Source organism: Canis lupus, chromosome 21 (assembly GCF_048164855.1).
Source record: "Canis lupus baileyi chromosome 21, mCanLup2.hap1, whole genome shotgun sequence".
NCBI lineage: Eukaryota > Metazoa > Chordata > Mammalia > Carnivora > Canidae > Canis > Canis lupus.
In genome coordinates, this window is record NC_132858.1 from 22469688 (window position 1) to 22494623 (window position 24936).

Below are 24936 nucleotides of genomic sequence, written 5' to 3' on the forward strand. Positions count from 1 at the left end.
CCTCTTAACCACTTGTCATAAAATACCCTGAGACACACGTCTTGGAAAATCGAAGTGTCAAGCTCAGCATCTTTGCCACATTTCAAGCTAGGTAATTACCTTCTCTCCCAAAGGGAATCTGTTTTATGTATTTGTGTCCTTTCTAGGTTACAGGTTTCCCAAAGGCAATGATCTTGCCTTCCGTTCGTTCCATACAATGCTGAAGTGAAATGCACATTTTACAATAACAATTTAATTATTCTACATCCCTCTGAGCTACATGATGACCTGTTATATAATTGCTAGTAATACAGAAACGTGCCTGCCTCGTATAAACCCTAGCAATAAATGGAAGTTTTTATTTGACCTAAAAGTAAATTGCTTATTTATGTCTCCTTTACAGTCCAAAAAGCCATTTTCCTGCCAGCCCAAATTATGAATCATAATCAAGTAAACAACACTTCATTTTAGTCTGTCATTTTTATTGTCTGCGGAGTTTTTTTGACTACACACAACAAATACTTTGATATAATCTAAGATAATAAAATAGTTGAACAACTTTTGTTTTTAGATTTACATTTGTATAGAAACAATCTGTGGAACAGCTCATCTCCAAACCAGGGTGTCTAAAAACAGTGACTCATTAGCATTGCTTTAAATAATCGTTTGGTTAAAAGTTGCAATTTCCATTCTCAACTGAAATGTGTCTCCATGCAGTTTCCCTTGGGTCCAAAGGCCTTGGGAAGGTGGCCAAGGAGAAAGGAGGGACACTCTCCTCTCTGTCCTTCCCTGTGTGGAGGACAGTGATTGGAGCAGGGTTGTCATAAAAGCCAGGAAGAAAAGAAATCAATTGCACATCTCTAGTTTTCAAGGGTCAAGGTCCTAACGGTTCTTTACACAAGTCCCTCTCCGTAGGATGATGGCACCCACCCACCTGCCCCCCAACACTCCTCTTCTTCACTAATTGTGTCAGTTACTACGGATAGGCTGTGGCCATTGTCCATAAGTTCTCCCTAAAGACTGGTCATTTTGTCGCATTTAGTCTTGTCCCTTGTATTACGTCACTTGGATGCCATGTCTTGGTGCCCACGGAGGGTCCACCAACCCCTAAGAAATGCCTCATCCCACCCTCAAACCCCCAGAGTGCCCAAGAGTGAAGACCTCATGGAGACAGTGACTTCAGCGAAATGCCTGCCCCCAGAGAGGCCGGGGGACTCTGGCCTAGATCATTCCATTGATCTTAGTCCACTCGTAGATGTCCTGTTCGCACACTATGTCGGAGTTGATGAGGAGATATCTGTCGCCCACACAGAAATGCTTCTGACAGGCGGCGCATTTGAAACATTCCAGGTGATACACTTTGTCTTTCACCCGCATCGTCATCTCGTAGGCACGGATCCGCTTGTCACAGGATGCACAGAGACCATCTTGGCCAAAAAGCCTGGGAGGAGAGAACAGAAAGAAACACTAAGGAGAGGCAAAACTGGAAGAAAGGGCTTGAGGATGGGTTCCATACAAGAGGCTCAACATCCAACCTGTCAGGAAGCAAGGAAGAGGTGGGTCCCAGGAGGCTCATGGAGTCTTTCCTAGAGGGAAGAGGGTACTCTGGGATGAGGCTGCAACCCGTGGCATGTGTTTGGCATAACCTGCCCGTTTCTGAGCTCTCCCCACTTTAAGCTGCCCTCGACCCCTCTTCTGTGGAGAGGTACCTTAGCTGAAGTGATTCGAATTAAGAGGTTAGGCATGTACTGTGTGCCCCCTCCCAGGGGGACTTTCATTCTAGAAGAAGAGTTGGAGTAAATCCCTGGGGGCCCTTTGAGGGGGGCTGAGCCGGAATGCAGCAAAATGGGCATGTTCCTGAGGTTCCCAGGTTCCATCATGTCAACAGACACCGATCCTACCTGTGGGGAGGGCTGGTCTCCACTCCTCTGTAAGCTAAAATGGGCCTACTGTTCGCCGGGGCCCCAGCTTCTAGGAGTCGGAGGGAATCCAACAGAAGACACTGGGTGTAGTTAACCGTGTCTCAGATCTGGGAGACAAAGAGCGTCTCCCCATACTTCAAGGTCCTCAGCTGCCCCACTGGCATGAATCTCCAGAGAGACTTCTCTTTCGACACTGAAATCAAGACTCCCCTAAGCCTCAGTCACTTATTTCAAGCAATATTCAATGTCAAGGTGGGAAAGGCAACACGGTGGAGCCCGGTGTGGTGGTTCTCGAGCTGTGGTCCCGGGACCCACAGCATCTGGTCACCTGGGGGCTTGCTAGCAACTGCAAATTCTCAGGCCTTCCACTTGAGACGCGGGGGGGGGGCCTGTGTGTTAAGGAGCACTTCCAGGCGATTCCGAGGCAGGTTGAAGTTTTGTGGTCAGCCTGCAAGAGTGAAACCATGCACGTCCAGGACTAGCCCTGAGCACTGCGTGACCGTGGTGGGACCTCAGGCCCCTGTGAGCTGCTGCAGTGGCAGTGACCGCAGCATCTGCCACACTGGGCTACGAGAAAGATCAAACGGAGCCTTGTCAAAGCGCCCACCGTCAAAGGCTAAGCCAGCACGTGCTGTGCTTTCACACAGGTCAGGTGTACTGGCATCTGGCACCGTCCTGCCACAGGAAGTCATTTTCACAGGTGCCTGATGACAAGGCATGTGAGCCTGCCCCTTCCACGTAAAACCTTTAGGACAGTTTTAGGTAAATGCAGCTTCTTATTGGAAGTTCTTACTCGCTTAGGATGGCAGAGAATCCACTGGTACATCCTGAGAGGCTGGAGGGGAGATGGGGCAGTTGGCAAATTTGGAAACGTTTGGGCAGAATGGATGAAATCAAGAAGACACTCTGATAGTGAGAGCCAGCTTCAGCTAATTTCCCTCAGAATCCTGCTTTGCATTTGAGGATCTCTGAGTGTTTCCAAGGCACCACCTGGGAGCAAGCTCATTACGGGGGGTGAAGAGCATTTTCTCCCATCGTAGCAGATGGTGGAGCTGTAGGAAAGTGCTACCTTGGAGCTCGGAGTGGAAAGCCAGTTCTGGTTTCCTGACTGTTCAGTAAGTTGAGTTCGGGACTGAGCAAAGATAAACGACTCACCAAACCGTGTGCCAGGCATGAAGCCAACACCTGGGGTGTGTGACCCTTAAGGAAGGAGAGCATTTATTAAAGGGAAGTTGGGGGTAAATTACAATACACATCAGGCAGTTAATGAGGGGGAGGGACAACGGATGAATATTTGGGAGGCAAGTTCAGGTCCCTCTAACCAGCCGGGTGCCCCGGAGCAAATGACATCCTCTCTTCTGACTTCTGTGTCGTGGGCTATAAAGCACGGGAAGCGGAAGAAAAGGCCTCTGCGGTCCCTTCCAGCTCTGGCATGCTGGGATTCTACTAAGAGGAAAAATAAACCAGGACCTGACATCTAATTTGAGCATTTACCTCTGGCCCCAAGAATTGGTACCTTAGGCTGGATATCCCAGAAGCAGACCCGGAGGAGAGGAATTCTCAAGGATGTATTCTCAGGGGAAGCTGGGAAGAGGCAAGGGAAGCTGGGTAGAAGGGGAGGAAGACCAGCAAAGTTGCAATCTGCAGCAAAGGCCCTCCGAGGGGAGCTCAGGGCAGATGGCATGTTAGGTTTCTGCATCTCTCAGAGTCCGCCTGGCTCCAGGCAAGGTTGCAAGGCTTTGGTGCTCCTGCAAGTGCCAGCCATGGCTCAACAGTCGATGTTAAGGTCCCACCGGCAGTGCGGGGACAGTGGGCAGGCTTCTGGCCCTAACAGATGCAGGTGTTGGCTGTTGCAAGTAAAACCACTGGGAGGTGGGGTGCATTGTACGCAAAAGTTGGTAGAAAGGGATACAAGGGAATCTGGGGGCCCTGCACTGACATTAACAGCTACTGTTAGGTTCCCAGAAACACAGCCCAGCAGTAGCAACAGCAGCAGGGTTCAGATTTGCACTGGGATCTCATGAATATTTGAGGCTAAATGTCTGAAAAGGACTGTAACAGGCAGGCTGTAGGCAATCCTCAGGAGGAGGAGGAGAAGTTCTCCTGGGGAGGAAGAAGGCCTGAACCCCATCACGGGACCTCCCATCTATTCACTCTCCCAACTTGCCTTTTTAAAAAGACGCTGTCAGATATGTTAAGAATGGAAGTAAGCTAGTCCAAGGTTAAAGGACGTTCCCTGAAGCAAAAAAAAAAAGGTTTTTCTCCTCTGTCAGGAGGTGTCAATGTCTTAAGCTTTCTCCTGCCCATTTTCATAACAATAATATAAATATTAAGGGATGGCTGGAAAGGCTTGCCTAACACAGAGTTAATTAACATGTTGCCTAGGAATGTAGCAGGGAGAAGAATTATTTCATGTCACCAAGACACAAGTTAATTAACACTGGGTTCTCCCAGACAATTTTTTTCCTCTTCTTTTTAAAAATGCAAAAGATGAACAAGCCCAGGCGGCACCGGGTTTATTCCTGAACGTTACATAAAACCATAGAGATAGGGAGAAGCCGGGGCTCTTCTGACCTTACTCTATCTGCACTTCATTTAATAAGATTCAAATGATTTGACAGGGATGTAGTCAGGGGGGCCCAATGGGAATCATTTATCGGTCTGCTTTCTGCACTGACTTGGCAAACTGGTCACCAGCAAAATCAGGTCTCTATTTATCCCAGTTCCATTTGCTTGTAACTTAATAAAAAAAAATGGACCAAAATTATAATCGTGATCATTGAAGACTCTACTTATTTTCTCTGAACCACTAAATTTGCAAGGACTTTATCAGAGAATTTAGAAAGAAAAAAAGCTTATTCTATCAGTCTCTGGGTAAACAGATAAGCTTCCTTCACCGTGGAATTGCCTGCATTTTTTTTTTTTAATGTAAAAAGCTCTGAGGGCAGGTTTAGGAGGAAGAGGTAGCCTGGCAGCCAAGGGCACTGGAGTCTAAACGAGCTTCCCTGGGTTGGGTGGTCCTAATGCATTAGGGCTGCATGCTCCACAGACCCTCTGCCACAGGAAGATGGCAAAAAAAAAAAAAAAAAAAAAAAAAAAACAACTGACAGCTATACAGTTGAGCAGATCTGACAGTAGAGGGCACAGAGTTACCTCCACAGCAGCTAATATGAAACTGGAAATGCTAGAACATTCCGGGCAAAGGCACTCGTTGAGTGCCGGAATATTCACATGGCCAACAGTATGACGGGGAGCATCAGGGTTGTCCTCAGCTCCTGCCTCCTGCTGGGGGTGTCGCAGAGTTCCTATTTTTCCCTTCCTTTCTTCCATCTCTGTTCATTAGGTAGGAGAAGACTTAATGAGAATGTCATGAGGGCTAATTACAAGAGCAGCTAGCCTCTAGATAGGCACGCACCCAGCCACGTAGTTTACCGTGGTGCCCCATCACACCCTCACCTCCTCCTTGGAGGGAGCTGCTGTTACTACCCCCATTTTTATGGGGGGGGGAAATTAAGGCTGGAGAACATGCCCAAGGTCACAGAGCGAGGAAGCCGTGGTGCCAGGACTCCCACGGGCAGCAGCCCTGTCACCGTGGAAAGCTTGGGGCTTTCACATCACATATTAGAGTCCTACAAAAGAGTATTTTATGACCCATACGTATGTTCCGAAGCATTAAATGTGCCCCTAAGAACCCACCCTCAAAGTGGTCAACTCCAAGGGCCCCTGGTCCCTGGTGCAGCCCTGTGGATCCCTCCCTGGGGCCCTCTCCCCTCTCGGGGACTCCACACCACCCAGGGAACTACTAGGTGGAATTTGGGGTTTATCTCTCTCTCACCCCTACAGAATTCGCATTTTACCACTGAGGAATGTGTCCTGGAACATGCTTCTCAAACAGGAAGAGCCCCAATGCCTCTGCTGGGGGCAGCTGAGAGTCAACCTTGGGGACATCTGGGGGGGGGCAGGAGTGGAGGCGCTAGCCCTCCCGTGGCCCCCGCTCAGGGCCCCCGACCCCACCGACCGTCGGGGCTGAGGGTGCAGGCCCAGGGAGGGTACCTGAGGTAGTCCCTCCTGCAGAGCTTCCGGCCCAGCTTGTAGTAGAGGCGCCGCCCCACCTCGCCCAGGCGGCACCCGCAGAGGTCACAGCTCAGGCAGTCCTCGTGCCAGTACTGGTCGATGGCCTTCAGGAAGTAGCGGTCCCCGATGTTCTGCTGGCAGCCGCCGCATGTCAGCAGGGACGGCGGGATCTGCAGCACCTCGTCCACTGGCTCCCTGGGGACAAGAGCAGGCATGAGGGAGACCCTGGCCGCAGCGGCCCTGGGCGGAGACCCGGAGTTAGGAGGCAGGACGGGAGTCCGCAGAGGGGCCCCGCAGGCTCGGCCGGGGAGGGGCGGGCTCGGCCTTGCAGGCTCCAGGGTCTGAAGTTAGTGCAGGGCCCCTAGAGGCTCCCAGCCGGCTCTAGGGGTCCTGCACCCCTGCCCACCCAGCACTGCTCGGGCCCCTCTGCCCTCTTTTTTAACGTATTTTTTCCTTTTTCTTCCACTCTCCCTCTGCATCTTGCCGTATCTCCTGCTTTTTCCTCCTCCCATGCCCCCAGACTCAAGGGCACTGCTGAACCCCAGAGGAGGCCTTCCAGGCTAGAAGAGTTGCTCCCTTCAGGGACAGCCCACTACCCAGAGGGCTAAACATCTGCGAATTCCCTGCTGAATCTCTCCGCGCCATCCTAACTAACCTACGCCTTTCTCAACTGCTCAAAAAACAGAAGTGAGGAGGAAAGGAGAGAGTGATCAAAACTTATCTTAGGCTGTTTTCTTGTTTCCCACTTAAAAATGCCATCAGGATATAATCGGAATTCTCATTATTATTTTTTTAGTTATTACTATTATTATTACTATTATTATTTTACAGAAATTCTGCATCCCATCCTTACTACTGAATGAATCCTTGAAGAAAAATCGCAGGTTTTAAGGCCATTGCTAGACTTATAAAGGACCCTAAGTAGACCTTTCTGCCTGTGAAAATATTTACAACAGCAAAACCGGTTTGGATAAAGTAGATTTAGAAAAGAAAATGAGGAAGGGGTGAGGTGATGATTATTTGCAAGAGAGTGGAAGGCAATGAAACAGACTCCGAAAGCTCCATCCAGGCAACTGCTAACGGCAAGCCTATGAGATGTGTTCCTTTGTTAGAAAGCCAGACAGCATTTCTAGTTCACTTTGCTTCACTGGAATCTGAATATCACTGTTTTACTTTTTAAAATAAATAATTTTATTTGCCAAAAGGAAATAAAAGAGAGTGGAAAGAAACTATTCCAGCACCAAACGGGACTTAGGAAAAACCTAATACCTGTTGATATGCAACAATTAATGAGTTAAGTGCTCTTTTGAACCTTACTCAAGCACAAATCTTTTTTTTTTTTAATCTATTATATTTTTTTAAATGGACCTGCTTCCAACCATGGGATTCCCAAAGGGAGTTTCCTCCTCTGTACCTTGAGGGTATACATCTGTCTCTTATTTCTAGCTGACACTAACTTACCAGGTGGCCTCGTGTCCTGACTGGCCTGTGCCCACAGAGCTCAGCTCCCGTTGTACTTAGGGACGATGAGATGCAGGTAATCAGTGTCCATCTCACACACTGATAACTTCAGGTGCCTCTTTCTATAAAGCGCACACCTCCCTGGGAGTATTTAGAAATATCAAAACCAAGTCCACGCTTCGTAGATCTCAGGGCCCTTCATAAGATGATGCTTTTTTAGAATTAGAAAATGTGAAACCCAAGTCAGTTTTCTTTTAAAAAGTCAAGACTTTAGGGATGCTTGGGTGGCTCAGTGGTTGAGCATCTGCCTTCAGCTCAGGGCCTGAACCGGGTCTAGGGATAGTCCCTGTGAGGAGCCTGCTTCGCCCTCTGCCTGTGTCTCTGCCTCTCTCTGTGTGTCTCTCATGAATAAATAAATAAAATCTTAAAAAAAAAAAACCTCAAGACTTTAAATAGTTTTAAGAATTCACTGAAGCCTGCTTTTGTTTTTCTTTGTTTCCACAGGTTATACATAAGGACTTCCATTCTCCCTTCTGAAAAATAATATCCCCAGCATTTTCACAAACATCAGCTCAGAAATGCATGGCTTCCCTTTCCACAGCCCATGGTCTTACTTCGGGCTTTCAGAAACACTCATGGAACCTCAACCACACTCCATGCCCTGATGCTGATGCTGCCAACCAACTGTGAAAAAGGAGAATTTTGCACTTTGCTGGTGCAAAATTGCCTGGAATTAAAATGAACCGCTCATGTTATTCACAGGGAGGTGGTAGGGGCCACCCAATGCCCACGGTAGAGGAAATCTCTATGTTCGGGATTTCTGTCTAAATGTTTCATTTGCAAGCACCTAGGCAGGCTTGTATCCATACATCGTGATGCTGATAGTCATGACCCAAGTTGGCTTTCAGTAAGTACACAATGAAGCATCTGGTAGGACAGCATTAGGCAGTAGAAATGTTAAGCAAAAGAGCCATTGTGATGGTCTGAGATGAGATAGGAAAGGACAGGATAAGATATTGGCTCTATCTGGCTTTCTGTAATTAATGATAATATCACATTATCTTTTGTGGATTTCCAAGGTAATGAATGGGTGGGATTCACCCTCAAATTAATATCTTATATTCTCCTTGAGTCTATCCTGAATTTTACACCCGAGTATCACTACGGCCTGGATTTCTGGGATCGTTTCTCAACAATTTCCAATAAAGGACAGGGGGTTTGTGCTGCCGTAATTCCCTAACTACCTTGTCCATTTCCAGTTACAGCCTGTCTTTACTGGGCAAACAGTGAGGTGAAGGATGGGCATTCTTCAGTAGGTGCCTGGTGTACTATGAGGTTAGGATGTTTCAATCTTCTAATCTCAGTGAAAAAGCACAAACTTTGCAAAGAGCAGACCTCCTTCAGGGAGCTGAAACCTCAGATTTATCTTCTAATAAAAGGATTAGTGACTAAGTTCTGCTGATCGAAAAGGCATTAGGCACCAATTCATCCCATCCCCTCTTACTGCATATCTATGGTCTTGCCCAGGCTCTGAAAACTCAGGGCTAAGTTGTAATTCCAGGTCTATATATAGTGTGTGTGTGCAAACCATCCTTTAAACTCAATGCCTGCATAGATACATTCTTTTAAAAATGAACATTATTTTTCTCCTGAGAATTTGTTGAAGGAAGCTGTGTTTTCCTTAGAATAAACCTAGCCCCTTATAAGCCTTCTGGTGTCTGAGCCTTCAAGACTGAATAGTGATGTTTATGTTCTCACTGGATCTTGGTACTTCCTGTATTTTATAAGAGCATGCTGAGTGTTTATGCTGGTAACTGAGGGTAAAACCCAGGTATATAAACACCATAGAGGGCTGCAACTGGGGGAGGGGGAAGACTTCAATCAGGAAAGCACAATTCCTTTAAAGCAGGAAAAGAAAAGAAAAGAAGAGAAAACAAATGCTTCTTAAAAGCACAAATGGACAAGTCATTAACCAGCTCCTTTGGTCTGTGTAACAAATCCCTTCAAAGGATTAGATGGGGACTTCAAAGGAATAAAAATTCTCAATACCAGACAGCTAATGAATCTTAAAAGGGCATTTGCGCTGACGGGAAAATGATATCTTAAACAACCCTTTCTCCCCTTGTTAACGCCGAAGAATGGGTTGGAGGTATAGGTTGGGAAGAGGGGGGACATTCCAAACCGGTACAAGGCTCAGAAAACAAATGCGGCAAATGCTCATTAGAGCTCTGGTTCCCTGACCCCAAACCCCTTTGAGACTGTGATAGATGCGATGAGCCAGCGCTCCCCCAGAATTGGCCTACACACAGGACGGTGCGCTAACTTTGGAGGTTCACAGCCACACACACACACACACACACACACACCCCTCAGGGCACCCCAAGGGAGAGGGTGCAAGTACCCAGATCACTGCGGACTTGGGGGCTCCCAAGTCCCTGGAGGCCAGAGGGAGCTCCGGGTGGGCGCTCGGGCCGCCTGTCCCGCGGGTCCCGGGCGCTCCACCTGCGCGCCGCGAGGGGGGCCGTCGGGGGCTCGGGGGGCCTCCACTTGCAAGGTCCCCCTTTCCAGGATCAGACGGACAAAGGGAATGGGGACCGAGAGGGGACGCGGGAGAGGGGACGGGGAAGCGGAGCCTAGCGCGATGCTCCGGGACGGCACCTGCGCGCCTCCGAGCCCCCCCGCCCCCAGCCCCGTGCCCGCCGCCCTGCAAACTTTCCAGCCCGCCGTGCTCAGACGTGCGTCCCAGGCCTGGGGGCCCGCACAGGTGCCAGCGGGCGCCCGCGAGGAAGGGGCAGCCAAGGGCACGCGGCGGGCGCGCACCTGCAGCCCCGGGGCGCGAGGCGGGGGAGCCGCACTTACTCCGACGGGTCCAGGCTCTTCCTCTCGATGGCCGAGGACATTGGGGAGGGAGGCGGCGTGCCCGGCGGCGGGGGCGCTCCCTTGCTGGCGCGGGGCTGGCCGGCGGCCGGGGCGCGGCCCCCCTCGGGTGCTCGGGCGCCGCCGCCGCTCCTGCGCCTCCTCTTGCTCCGGCGCTCCGGCGGCGAGCTCGCCCCTCCGCGCTCAAGGACGGTCGCGGCGCTGCCTTCAAACGCCAGAGAGAGAGAGCGAGTGAGCGGGGGCCGGGGGGCGGCGGGGCGGGCGGGGCCGGGGGCCGGGGGCCGGGGGCCGGGCGGGGGCCGGGCGGGGGCCGGGCGGGGGCGCGCAGCCCGGCCGGGCGCCTGCAGCTGCGCCGCTGCTCGGGACTTAACCTTCCATCGCGCTCCCGCCGCCGCCGCCGCCGCCGCCGCCGCAGGTCCCGCTCGGCCGCGCCGTCCCCGTCCCCGGCTCCGCGCCGCCCGCCCGCGGGGCCCTGCGCGCCCGCCCCGCCGCCCCGACCCCCGCGCACCTCCGGCCGGCGGGGGGGCGGGGGCCGAGCCTCTCTCCCCGGGCTCCCTCCTCTCTCGGGAACCGCTATTTTCGCTCAGCTTCCCTCTGTCTCTGGTTTCATTTCCTTTTTCCTGATCACGATTCAAATACAATAGAAGGAAATCACATTTAAAGAGACAGCTGCCCGCCCCCCTCCTCTCTCTCTCTCTCTCTTTTTTTTTTTTAAACTGGGCTCCAGGGGATTAGCAATACAAACAGCAGCAGCGGCGGCCGCGGCAGCAGCGACTTGGCTTCTTAAAGGGGCCGGCGTCGGGGACCCGGGGCGGACGCTCAGCGCGCGCCCTCCTGGCAGAGGCGGCCGGGTCGCCTCCGAGTCGCTCTGCACGGCTTCCCCCCCACGCCGTTTCCCCTTCGGATAAGTCAGGCCGAGAGCCGCTCGGGGAAGAAGGGAAAAGACCAGGACGTGAAGGAAGCACCTGCAGAGACGCCAGCGTCCGGGGTGGCTTCCGCGCCCGTCCCGGGTGGAGGTCCCGGGGCCGCGGCCGCCCAGCGCGGGGGGGTGGGGCGGGGGGCGGGGGGCGCTGTGCGCGCGGGGGCGCGCGGGCTGGGGGCTCCCGAGCAGCGCCCCGGGCGGCTGATCCCGAGGGAGGGTGGCTGGGAGGCGCCGCAGGTCCGCGCCTGCTCTCCGTGTGCCCGCGGCCGCTTTCCGTCCATCCCTCACGCAGCATCCTCCGAAAATCAGACTCCTGCGGTGGAAGTGCCCCCATGGAAAGTGCCAGTAATACTCTGCACAGAAAGTGCCTTTCCAAGGATCCACAGCAGTACTTGGAGACGATTTTGCCCTGGGTCCGAGAAATGAGCAAGCAGCCAGACTTGATTTTGGAGTTTGGGTTTCCCCTCCAGCCACAAGGGCAAAAAGTCTAGGAAGAGGAGGAGGCAAAGGGTCTGTCCTGTATGGGAACACTTTGGGCCTCCTCAGAGTTCCTTGAAAATTATTGTATTCAGAAATTATTTTTCCCCCCAGAAATTGTCGCCAAAGGTCTATTTGTGCATGACGCCAGTTACAAGTCTTGTAAAGGGGAAATTACCAAGTGCTTTCAGAATCTATAGTCTTGTATAAAAAGTCCGGATCATGGTCGTAGACATTTTATTCCCATTTAAAGGATGATGTTGCAGGGCCTAGATGAGTGTACCTTGAAAGGTTGGTGGTTGAAGTCAGAAGTGAATTTCCGATCGCTTCATTTTCCCTGTTTAGAGCCAATCCTCATTGACTTTTCACAACTGTAAACCAGAATTTACTATTGTCTGCGTGTTTTTGTCATTTTCTTTTTTCCATGGGTCCAAGGTTGGATCCCTAATGGGTGTCATTAAAATGTGTGTGTGTCTGTGTGTGTATGTGTGTGAGAGAGTGTGTGTGTGTGTGTGTGTGCACATGTGTGACCAAGGAAGCCCTAAGAGCAGCTTTGGGTCCAAGACAAGGCCTTCAGTGTATAAAAAGATATTTTCCCCGAGACCCTTGCTTTTAACCAAACAACAGCAACAACAACAACAACAAAACCTCTAGACATTTTAGGCAAACCTAAATTATGTGATAAATATGTAACTTACCACTCTGTAATCAGAAATGAAAATTAACCTATAGGTTGTGATGAATAGTTTACTTATAGCCAGTCAGTGCAGTGGTTAAATGCCACAGACTACCTGGGTTTCACTTGGGCCCTTATCAGCTGGCATGGCCTAGGAAAGTTCCTTAGTATGAGGAGGCAGTACTGGGTAGTAGCTCTGGAGTCAGTCTGCCAACATTCTAACCCACCGCGTCCTGCCTGTGTGAACCTGAGCTAACAGCAAGAATTTAAACTCTCAATACCCTCATCTGTAAAATGAAGATCCTAGAAACCATTGCTTCAGTTGTTGTGAGGATTAAATGAATAAATGCATGCAAAGTGTGGCACCTAGACTTATAATGAGTTGGGAGTGATAACAGATAGGAGATTAATGCATGGAAAACACTCAACATATATTAAGTGCATATAAAAGGCAGCTGCTATGTTATAGCAGAAGGCATTATTGGGAGAGTTTAAAAAACTTGAATTCAGCAATTCTTTTGGGTATTTATCCAAAGAAAATGAAAACACTAACTCCCAAAGATATATGCCCTCTGGGTTTGTCGCAGTCTTCTTTACAACAGCCAAGATATGGAAGCAACCTAAATGCCTATCAGTGGATGAATGGATAGAGAAAATGAGCGGGGGGGGGGGGGGGGAAGATGAGCGTGTGTGTATGTGTAGGTGTGTGTACACTCATATACACACAATGGAATATTATTCAGCCATGAAAAAAAGAATGAAATCTTGCCATCTGCTACAACATGGATGAGCCTTGAGGGCATTATGCTAGGTGCAGTAAGTCAGAATGACAAATTCCATCTGATCTTACGTATATGTGGAATCTAAAACATAAAAAACAAGCTCTTACATATAGAACAGATCGGTGGCTGCCAGTGGTCAGGGAAAGGGGTAGGTGAGATGGGTAGAGGTGGTCAAAGGTACGAGCTTCTGATTATAAAATAAACAAGTCCTGGGGTTGCAATGTATAGATAGCATGGTGACTATAATTAATAATACCATATTGCATATTTGACAGTTGCTGAGAGAACAAATCTCAGACGTTCCCATCACAAGAAAAAAATGTGTCAATGTGGTGATGGATATTAACTAGACGTATTGTGGTGATCTTATGCAATATGTGCAAATATTGAATCATTATGTTGTACACCTGAAACTCCTATAATGTCGTATGTCAGTTATACCTAAATAAAAAATAAATTAAAAATGCAAAAATAAATAAAAAGCTTGAAATTCAATCTGAAGGTGAAATAGGGGTTTGCAATAAGAATTTCCCATCCAAATTTAAAAACGATGCCCTGTTTTTTAAAAAAAGCAAACAGAGAAGGGTCCCCTCACCTCACTTCCTACAGCTCCTAAACGTATGAGCATTTTCCATTTCAGTGTTCACTATCTTGGTGAGTAGATGATATGTTTGCCCGTGCTTGCTTCTATTAAATCTGACAAGTTGCCACCTTCCCCGTTACAGTTTTGTATGGGGCTCAAGTCAGCTGTTCAATATATCCTTGAGGTAACCTCTGAACCACCAAATTTTGGGCGTAAAGTTTCCTTTTAATAATATGCTTCTGTTTTGACCCTAGTATGTAAAGAAAAAGAGATTACTGCCTATGACTTTGGGTCAGTTTCTTATCTTTCACAACTCTTTGGGGAGAACTTCCTTAGAGAAAGTGAATATTTGAAATGGTATCTTAAGATTTCAATTTCACACACAGTGGTTGTAAGAAATAACTGCCTACCGGTGGGATTTCATTTCTATTCAACGGGCAATTAAATTGCTCAAATTTAAGCTTAACATTTAGAATCAAGTCTCAAAATGTGTTTTTATTATGAATAATTTTAAAGCAATCGTGACCTTATTGTCTCTTTCCGAGCAAACCTTATGCCTTATGCAGAAGAGCAATGCAAGCAAGTAAAATAGTTCTCAAGAGTTGGGGAAATCTGTACTTGATCCCCAGCCGGTGGGATTTGCAATTTAAATCTCTTCCCCACCCCCCAACCCCTCCTTGCAAATCCTGAATGCCTTAGAATTTAGAATTTTTAATTTCTAAATTAAAATTGAATGTGAATGTCGGAGGAAGACTGAAGCAGTCTGCATGATGAATCTGACCCCAGGTGGATTACATTTTTCCTGTTGGCATTTTCTATTCTTTTTGCTTATTACATTTACAATTGTTTTCTAGGGAAGAGCTGTTTCAAGTGACTAAGGCTACATTTCTTTGCTAAAATGGACTTCTAATAGAAATGAAAATGCAAATGTCATTGGGAAAATGCCAAGAATGACAATTTACTTCTTTTATTTCTTTTCCTCAATCCTTAGAAGCTAAGTTGTATCATATGCCTGTTAGCGGTGACATTCACACCGAGCAACAAAAATAAAGATTTGTCTTAACATGGCTTCAGGTCCCATGCAAAATCCTTTAAACTACTCAATTGTCACAAGCATCTGGCTCCCAGACTCATTTCAGGACATTTCAACTGGTGAATATGTTTTCACAGAATGTTAGGCCTATTAGTAATCTTAGTGATAAACAAGTCAGGTTTCCTATACGGTAGAAAAGACCCGCAAAAAAAGTCTAAAAATAAAAAAAAAAAAAATCCATTTCAACAGAGGCTCAGGAGAATGAGCATAGGTGTCAGACAGACACAGCTCGGCTGCCTGTTAGCTGCGTGACGTCAAGTAAGTTACCTCACCTCTCTGAGCCTCAGCTTCCCTATCTGTCAAATTGCTAATACCTGTCAGTAGTAATGCTCATTGGGGCCGGCACTAGGGTGAGGCCACTGCCATACCTGTTCACCTCGCAGGAGTTTCAAGAGGATTCAGTAGCATAAAGTGTGTGAAAAAGCTTTGCACGGTGATGGTGGACAGTAAATACTCAGAAATGATAGCTGTTGTTATTACCCCATCTTTTAGAAGTTACAGCCACTGTATCAGGAAATAACTAGCTGCGAAGAAGGCTGAAGCCAGAAGCTAAGGGAAGAGCTGAAGTGTGTGTAAGACATCAAACAGGCCTCGGGCTTGGCGGGCCCCCATCCGTCAGCCAGCAACGCCGGACTGGGCCCATTTAGGTCTGGGGCAAGCTGCTGACAGCTTCATTGCTTCTCTACTATATTGCCTGCCCCCGCCACATCCCTGATTTTATCTATCTGACTTTCCCCCTTCCAACAACTTCTAGATCCACTTTTACAACTAAGACAAGAGGAAATAGCAAGTGCTGAATCATTGCCCCCAGATGTCACAATTCCATAGCAAGGTCTTAGCAGAGTTAAGCTCCTGGAGTGTTCTAGAGGAAGGGACCTCAAAAATGTGATTTCTTGGCTTGCTCTTTGGGGCCTCCCTAGGGAGCTTCGCCTGCCCCTGCTCTAACCCCAGAGGTGCCATACTTGTCAACCTTTGACATGCTGCTTGACCTCTCTGGACTTTGGTTTCCCGTCTGTGAAGTGGGCAGGTTCAGAGAGCCTGTCTCATGGAGCCTTTATAATACTCCTGAGAAATGAAACACGTACGGTGCTTAGAAAGGAGACTGGCAACATGGTAAGTTTCCAGGGAGGATTTTCCTCATACAGAGAGATCCCAGCTTTAAAATATTTGAACACCCGTTGATAATTCAGGCCCTTTGATGGGCAAAGCAAATGAGACATAGAGTCAACAGCTCTTTCTTTCACCTCTGGCCACCGACAAACCCTCCCCCACCTTGGGTGCTGGACCCTGACTCATTTGCTGCTCTGAGTTCAAGCGGGGAGTCAGAGCTGGGTGAGCTGACTTACTGAGCTGTCCTTGTGCGTTTGGTTCACACAAGCTCCTCTCTGTGGCTCGCAGAGGCAGCCCCACCTGAGTGACATACCACGATGCCTGGGACTCAGCACATTTGAAACCCAAACTCCTTCCTGTGGCCTAGAAAGCCTTGCGCTATCTTGGTGCTTACTTCCCCTGTGACCTCACAACTCTCTCCCACTCTCTCGACTCCAGCCACACTGACTTTTTTCCCTGTTCCTTAAGACAAACCAAGACAATTCCTAGTGGAGGGCTTTTGGGCTTGCTTTTTTCCATCGCATGTTCTTCCTCTGGATCATCCCACGGCTCCCATGTACTTCATTCAGGCCTCTGTTCAAATGTTTTATCCTCATAAGAGCCTTTGAAAATTCTGCTTCTCATCATTCTTCATCCTCTATGCTGCTTTATTTTTCTTCCTGGTATCGTCATTACTTCCACTTTACTACATATCTACTTATAGATTTTTGGTGTGTTTTGTTTGGGCCTTTCTTCCCAGCTAGAATGTTAACTCCAGGGAGACAGAGATTCTTTATGACTTGTTCCCACTTGTGTCTTCAGCACCTAGAATGTGCCTAGCACATGGTAAAGCCTTGATAAATATTGATTGAATGAGTGAATGTACAAGTGGCAGCCCCGCTTTCCCTGGCCAAAGCACACCTGCATGATGCTCTCTGGGTAAATGTTGAAGGGAATTGAAAATCTTGTCTTCCTGGAGCATCACTTGTAGGATAAGATAAGGTCTCAGATGCCATTCAGATTTGGGCCCAAAGGTTGGTTTGGGAAAAAACATCAGACTCCTGGCTTCTAGGAACACGAGTAGCATCGGGAAGCAAGGCCACTCTCTGAAGCTGGATTGTCTACTGCAGGGAACCCCTGCCCTCAAGGAGATGTGGCTACAGTAAACCAATGTTAGAAAGCAACCAATTATATGAGCAAAGACCCAGACTTTGGAGATAGACAGGCCTACATTTTAGTCTTGGCTCTTTTAGCGACGTGGTTTTAGGCAAATTATTTAACAGCTCTGAGCCTCAGTTCCATCACGTATAAAATGGGAATAATTACATCTTCATCACGGGGTTGTAGGGATAAAATGAGACCATGCATGTCAAATGCTTAGCATACTGCTCAATGGATGGCAGCTATTACTAGAATTAATTAAGCAAAGAGAACCTCCGAGGAGGATAGTCAACCAGGGCAGGGCTTTCTTGGCTGAACATAGGTGGATACCGCAGGTGGAATCCTGTCCCAATAAAGACTCCGCTCAAACAGGGTGGGGTCAGCCTCCTTGCCTGGGAAATTCTTGCCTTATCTAACCTGCTCTGGTGACCCCAGTGGGACGGTTGAGTTGGGCGTACAGACACCGGGCTCAGCTTGATGCTCAGGAAAACAACATAAAGAGATGGCATCAGGAGGCCTATCCTGGCCACTAGCTCTTCAGAGCTGGGGGTGTCCGGTCTCAGGCCTTGCATTTAGACAGGCTTCCCCAGGCAAGGGGGAAGCTGTGTTTTCTGGGCAGCTGTGTTTTCTGGTGCTCCAGGCTAGCTGAGGGCCCTGAGCCTGGCAGGGGAAGGCAATTCTGACCTTCCTAATGATATTTGCTTTCCTAAACTTCAGACTTCAGTTGAAAGGAGTCTTGTCTATGATGCTCCCTAGAGATACCCTTTGCCGAAGGAGGTATCAAGAAAAGAGCTGCTTGCTCCTTCCTGCCAGTTTGCTGTCCTTCATGCTTTGGACTGCCCAGCTAGCCCATCTAGAATCCCGTTTTCTTCATTGCCGCCACCCTGCTTAAGAATTTGCAACTGCTCTCTAATGTGACTGACCACTGGCAAATGGCCTAACCTTCTGACACCCTAGTCCTCTCGTTTGTATAGAGGGAAGAGGTGGCCTGGAAGGTTGAGCTGCAATTCTGTCCCCTGGTAGGTCAAGACCAAGCTCTCCATGCTTCCTCTGAGGCACCCTGTGATCCTGCCCATTCCATCGCTTCAACTTTAGATCCCACAACCCTACCCCCTGAACTTCCCTGCCCAGCCAGGCTGCTCCTCCTTGATCTCAAACTCCCTGCTTGTGCCATTTTAATGCACTGTCTTATCCTGTTCTCTCTCTCTGGGGTGTCTACTTGGTCTGCGTGTCAAAACTTCAGTGTTTGAATAGTAGAATGGTTAAGAAGAAAGGCTTTGGAGAGAAATAAACCTCATTCCCAGCCTCTGCTTCATAACTTACTATCTGGGCAATTAATCTGAGACAGATCTCTGAGCTTCAGTGCTTACAACGATAAAATAGAGACAATGAGAAATATAGGGTTCGAAGGAGCAAGGGAGGTGATGCATATGGCAGGCAGAGCACTGTGCCTGGCACACAGTAAGTGTTCAGTGAATCGCAATCATTCCTGCATCCCTGGTCCTCTCTGCCTCTTCCAGTTGGGTCCAGCACCCCTGACCTAGCTCAAGCCACATCTTTACCCTGCAGTTTTCTCTGTCCCTTGAAGCCCATGGTGGCTGCTCCCTTCCTGAGTTCTCATGGCTCTTGGCTCTGGGGCCTGGTGAAGTGCTCATCAGACTCTGCCTTGCAGTGTCACGAGTTCACATGTGTGTAGCATCTGGTCACCTCAGGAGTGCCTTATGTTCTTGGAGAAGAGAGGCCATGATTTTCATTGTTACCAGCTTCCAGGGCACTGATATAAATTTGGAGACACTCAATAATTCCTTTTGAATTAAAGGCTTCAAATATCACGTCCATGTTGTCAATTTCCCAATTCCTGGATTCACGTTGACATTCAGAAAGGCTTGAGGGTCTTTACATTGGAAATGAAAGTCTCCCCAGAATCGAGATTGAGGATGACCTATGCACTGTCAGTCACAGACCTCTTAAAACCCCCTTGACTAAAACTATAAAACTCTTAGAAGAAAACCTAGGGGAAAATCTACATGATATTGGATTTGGCAATGAGTTTTTAAATATGACACCAAAAGCACAGGTGTCATATTTTATTTATATTTAATTTAATCATTAAATTAAAAATAGATAAGTTGGGCTATGTCAAAGCTAAAAACTTTTGTACTTCAAAGGACACTATCAACAGAGTGAAAAGGCAGCCTATGGAATGGGAGAAAATAGTTGCAAAACATATATCTGATAAGAGATATAAAAAAAGAGAAATAAAAAGATATCCTATAATTCAACAACAATAAAAAAACCAAATAGCCAATGAAAAAATAGCCTAAGGTCTTGGATAGATATTTCTCCAAAGAAGATACGCAAAGTGTCAATAAGCACATGGAAAGATGTTCAACCTCACTAATCATTAGGGAAATACAGATCAAAATCACAATGAGATACCACTTCACGCCCATTAGGATGACTCTTATCCCAAACCAGAAAATAACAAGGATCAGTAAAGATGCAGAGAAATTGGAATCCCTGTGCCCTGCTGGTGGGAAGGCAAAATGGTGCAGGTCCTAGAGAACACAATCCATAGGTTCCTCAGAAATTAAAGACAGAATGATCAAAAGATTCAGCAACTCACTCCACTTTTGGGTATATGCCCCCCAAAACTGAAATCAGGAACTCGAACAGATGTTCATATGTCTCGTGTTCACAGCGGCATTATTCACAAATGGCTGAGAGACGGAAGCAGCCCCAGTGTTCCATCCACAGATGAATGGATTTTAAAAAGGGGCATCTGCATACAATGAAATAGTAGTCCACCTCAAAAAAGAAAATCCAGACACATGCTACGTTAGTGTAGCTCGAAGACATTATGTTAAGTAAAATAAAGCAGTCACAAAAGGACAGAGGCTGTAGGATTCCACTCAGATGGGACCCCTAGATTCACAGGGACAGAAATTGAATGGTGATGCCAGGGGCTATACCCTTTTTCAATGGGTACAGTGCTTCATGTTGGGAAGATTAAAAAAAAAAAAGCTTGGGAGGTGAGTGCTGGTGTTGCTTGCACAGCGACGTGAACGTGCTTACTGCCGTTCTGTGCACCTGAGAATAGTTAACATGGTACATTTTATGTTGTGTCTATTTACCACCCAAAACACTGGTCAAGTTCAAGGCCACCTGGGCGCCCATCTGTGCTAACACGTGGGATTTTACCTATCATTTCAGGAAGCTCACAACCTCCTTGGGTTCATCTCTGGACCCCTTTAACCCCAACATCATGGTAAAGCCAGTCCTGCGTGTCCTGAGACATTATTCAGGTGCCCGGGGGGGCCAGTCCCTGCCCACTTAGGTCTCTGTCAGCGGTGCAGGTCCCTGCATTCCAGATGACCTTCTTCGAGGGAGCCCAGCTGGCTCCAAGGAAAGGGGAAAAGGATGCAGCTTGTTATTTTGTAAAGCCACATCCTTCAAGGAACTCAATGCTCATATAGATATCTATCTGCCTTCTCCTCTGAGGATCCGTCAGTTAGAGTACAACAGGCCCAGGCTCTACTTTGTGGGGGCGGTGGCAGGAGAGGGGGGTCCTCTTGCATAGGTGGAGCGTCTTTCATGTTCCTTCAGACCACAGCCCCTTTCCAAAGGCCCCAGGGGCTGCTTGGGGGCCAGCTCAGCTCCTCTCAAGCTTTCAGGCTACAATGCTTCCCATTATATTGCAGAAGGCCGCCTTGGGTCATATCTTGCAAAGGAAGAGCTATTAAAAAATATTCCATTTGTATTTCCTGCGTGGCCCTCCATCTGGAAATATCTTTTATCTGGCAACTTTTGCAAAGTGAACTGAATCTTGAAGGAGGTCCTGGCAGGTTTATGCTGGCTTCTCTATTATTCCAATAAGTCATTTCCATCCTAACCTTCACAAGGGCCGAATAATCGTGACTTGGTATCAGAAACAGGTCTGGCATGGGATGGCAGCGAGGGTTTCGGGCCCTGAGGCATCCTTTTAACCCTGAAAACAGCCACTTGGCGGGCAAGGGCAAAATCTAGAAGATTATTATACACACTCTCAGCTCAAATATTACTTCTTTAAGGAACACGCTCACCCCCGTCCCCACCCCCCCATTGGATTAGGAGGCCCCCCCCCCTCCGCTGTCTGATTTCACTCCCAGTCTGGATCAGAATTTGTAATTCCGCATTTTGTGATTGTTAAAGTGCTGCCTGGCTCCCCCCAAAGACTGCAAGTGCCTTCTGCTCAGAGCTAAATCCAAGAGCCTCGCTTAGTATCCAGCACATAGTAAGTACCCAAGAAATACGTGTTGAAAGAATGAATGCGTGAACAATGAATGAATGAAACTCATCTTACCTGCCTCTCCACCTGTTACTTCAAGTCCTGATTGGAAAACCTCTCCTTCTCAGAACTGTTGTTACTGGAAGAAAATGGCAGGAACCTTCTGGTAGGTAGCTAGAAAGAGAACGGGGGGGGGGGGGGGGGGGGGGGGGGGAGGGTAGACTAGGGAGGGAGGGAGAAGGAGAGGGGAGAGGGCTTTATCTTCAGTTAGAGAAATGTTTCCACGGGTCCCTGATAAAGTAGGGACAAATGCCCCCAGGGCTCTCTGATAGCTGTGTGTCCTTGATAGCGTGGCTGGGTGGGGCGGGCGGAGCTTTGGCATCAGGGCAAAGGGATGGATTCTAACGGTTTCTTCACTGGTTGAAAAGGCTGCTTCCTGCCCAACTTTGTTTTTCTCCGTTATGTACCAGCTCAGCTTATAAATGGGAAGGAGTGGCCAGCTTCTCCCAACTTGCTGGGTGGGGCTGGCACATCAGGAGCTGTCCTCGCCAGGCCTCTTGTGGCCTTTCGAGTTGGGTGCTCCAGCAGGGCTGACACGGCGAGGGTTCTGCTGTGTCTCACACTTTGCAAAGCTCCCATCACTTCGGATCTCAGAAATCCTCCCTGCCCCTCCACGCCTGAATTAGAAAGGGCAAGTAGCCAGGCTCCCATCTGATAGCGGAGGAAATGAGGCCAAAGCCCTTCCAAATCTTCATCCTGCTGAAACCAAAGAGCCCTGGAACACTGACTCATTGAACCCTGGCATTCTTGCTCAGAAGAAGGTCTTTTGAGAATTCATTTTTCAAGAGGAAGTGTTTCATTAGGCAAAAATCTACTCAGAGGCCATGCTAATTACATCGTAAGTGGCATTTGTGGGATTTGTCTTTTAAGTAATTCAGATGAAAGATTACAGTTAGGGATAGAGGGGCCTACTGTTGTCAGCAATAGCTGCCTTTTATTGAGCACGTATTATGTGCCAGGCATTTCGTATGTTCTATCTTATTGAATCCTAAGAACAATGTTCTGAGATCAATAGTAGTATTACCCCATTTTTATAGATGAGGAACCTGAAGGTCAGAGAAGTTCAATAACTTGCTTAGGGTCACACAACTAAATGTAGGAAATGGGGTTTGAACCTAGGTCTTCTGACTCCCTATCCTCGCTCTTACTCACCATGTCAATGTTTCCTAAACTTCCTGCATTTGCTTGTCAACTACACACGTCCTTAGGCCCACAGCAGACCTACCAGCTCAAACTCTCCAGGGGCCTCAGAGGGTCTCTCTCTGGACACCACTCTAAAGTAGACTTCTCCCCAGGCACTAACACACTATTTTATTTTCATTGTTGTACTTGTCACTATCTGCTATTTTCTTATTTGTGCATTTGCTAATTGTCTTTCTTCCCTGCTGAGTGACAAGTTCCTTAAGCATGAGGACAAGGTGCTCAAAGTTTTACCTCCAGACTACTAAAGAGAGGGTAGTACCTTGTAAGTACTCAATAGATACTTATTAAATAAATTAGCTGACACAGTAAATACATCTGCTAACATAATAATAAATAGTAAAGTTACATTAAGAAGGATACTGAGTCTGGAGCCAGGCTCTGGGGAAGAGAATCATTATTACACACCAGTGTCCCAAGGCTATGGGGATGTGGAAGTGTTGGCACACATGCCATGTATTTACCATCCCAGAGAAAGAAACTCAATCCCAAGATAATTAAGTGCAAGATGACACAGCAAGTCAGTAGGAGAGCCAAGAATAACGTAGTCCCTTCCGTCACGGATCTTTATCTTTTCTTTGGGAAGTCAAAATGAGTGCATATGTGATGGAGAATCAGTAAGGGGCTGACCAGAAATGCAATCAGATTGGATCAAAGGGAAGTTAGAGTGGAAACAGGAATGGAAAGCTTTCCGGGGGAAGAAGTTTAGTTGCCTCTTGAGTAATATCTGGACATTTCCTTTGTGTCAGACTGATACCATGAGCTTCACCTACTTCGGGCAATTGTTTTTCCCTCCCAACATCCTAATGAAGTAAGAAGTGGGATCACAACTTCATGGACGAGGAAAGCGAGTCACAGGAAGGTTAAGGAATGTGCCCCAGGTCACAGAGCTGCTGAGGACCCAGTAGGGATTAACAGTCCGTGATTTCAAAGTTGGTTCCCCTCCCCAAGCCCATAAGCAGAGCTGGTGCGCCCGGCAGAAGGAGCCTGAGTAAGGGTCTCGGCGGGGGGGGGGGGGGGTCAGGAGTTGGCGCTGCAGTTCTAGGGTTGCGATGGAATGGTGACAGGTTTGGGTTTTCCTTCCATATTGCTCCTGTCCAGCCTGGAGCCACATGTACCACACCTGAGCCATAAACACAAGCGACTCAAAGCTTTGTTACTGACCTTGGCATTGGCAAACTGGGGGAGTCCCTGGGCAAGGGGCCCAGGGATGAGAGGACTCCTTGCCCCCTGTGGGGAAAGAGAGCCTGATCCTGGGGACACAGATGTAGGGCGGTAACCCACCTGTTAAAAAATTCCAGGAGGCGGTGGAGGGGGCAAATTCATTTTAGGCAGGCCTTCGTTAATCTCCTCGTCTGTAGGCTGTGCCTACCCTGTTCAGTAAGTCAAGTCCCCTTGCCTGCAGAAGGGCCCCCGTGAACAAGGTCACTCCAGTCTGCAGGGGACATCCACTCCCTGGAGAGTTCAGGTACCTCGTGCAAAATTTAAAATTTGGTTTTGGTTTGGTGTTGTGTCTTTTTTTTTTTTTTTTTTTTTTTAGCTATTTGGATGACTTTGCCTGCGTTATTTATCCACGTACAACAGGAAGTTCCCCTGAGGGCACGTGCTCCTGGCAGCTAGCAAATCACCTGGAGCTAGTGTGATACCTGCCATGCTGGCAGTTAAGGATTTCTGCCCTTCAGTGAGAGCCTCAGGGCCGCCTCTGTTTATGTCACATGGGCCGATAGAACCTTGGACATTGCCTCTGCTGCACCTGCTACTTTCCTGGCGTAATCGTGTTGTGAACCTTTCATCCCCATCCTCCAGACCCAAGTGTCACTATTAAATGCAGGGCGGTGGGTAGGAACATGGCTCATCACCTCCGACTGGGGACTGCGATAAGCAGGGTGGGTAGACGTCGAGGAGGTTGTCAGAGTGAGTAGACTGTGCAGGTGAGTTTGGCCACCGGGAGGCCGTTATCTAGGGGAGAGGCACAGGTGAACCAGGTTCCCTTTGGGGCTTCTGATCGCTCACGGTTCTTTAGTATCTGGGCCAGCGAAGGGCTGTGGTCTTGACATGCGATGCAGGCCTAGGAAGACACAAGCACACTCTTCTACATTTGGATGATTGCACGATCTGGACTCATGGGCCGGGGACTTGATACCGTCGAACAATTTCCTGTCCATCTGGTTCTGAATGGCAACACGGTAAGACCTAGGAGCCTAGACCAGTAGCATTACTACTACTGGCTTTGTGGGCCTTCTTCATGAGCTTAAGGCCATTCAGCATGGTGTGAAATAAGAGGATGGCTCCTGCGGCCCGAGCATGCCTGAC

The 24936-nt window shown here is 48.2% G+C and overlaps 1 protein-coding gene and 1 long non-coding RNA gene across 2 annotated transcripts; both read right to left on the reverse strand.

The window, feature by feature from the left end:
- Positions 1-440: 440 nt before the first annotated feature.
- LMO2 (LIM domain only 2) lies at positions 441-10773 on the reverse strand. The gene is made up of 4 exons (XM_072791087.1): positions 10685-10773; positions 10296-10518; positions 5955-6170; positions 441-1420 (listed from the first exon to the last, which is right to left on the reverse strand). Exons 1-4 carry the CDS (start codon positions 10689-10691, stop codon positions 1201-1203), a joined length of 666 nt encoding a protein of 221 aa, XP_072647188.1. The 5' UTR covers positions 10692-10773; the 3' UTR covers positions 441-1200.
- A 3455-nt stretch (positions 10774-14228) lies between these two features.
- LOC140612873 (uncharacterized) lies at positions 14229-22159 on the reverse strand. Its single transcript, XR_012013980.1, has 2 exons — positions 21439-22159; positions 14229-19904 (listed from the first exon to the last, which is right to left on the reverse strand). It is a non-coding gene; the product is annotated as an uncharacterized lncRNA (long non-coding RNA).
- Positions 22160-24936: the final 2777 nt, after the last annotated feature.

What these genes read in the sequence shown, in the direction of transcription:
- LMO2 (XM_072791087.1), bottom strand. An exon ending in AAGAGCCTGGACCCGTCGGA is followed by an intron (nt 6,171 to 10,295) that starts GTAAGTGCGGCT and finishes TCTTGTCCCCAG; the next exon opens with GGAGCCAGTGGACGAGGTGC. An exon ending in TGCAGGAGGGACTACCTCAG is followed by an intron (nt 1,421 to 5,954) that starts GTACCCTCCCTG and finishes CTCTCCTCCCAG; the next exon opens with GCTTTTTGGCCAAGATGGTC.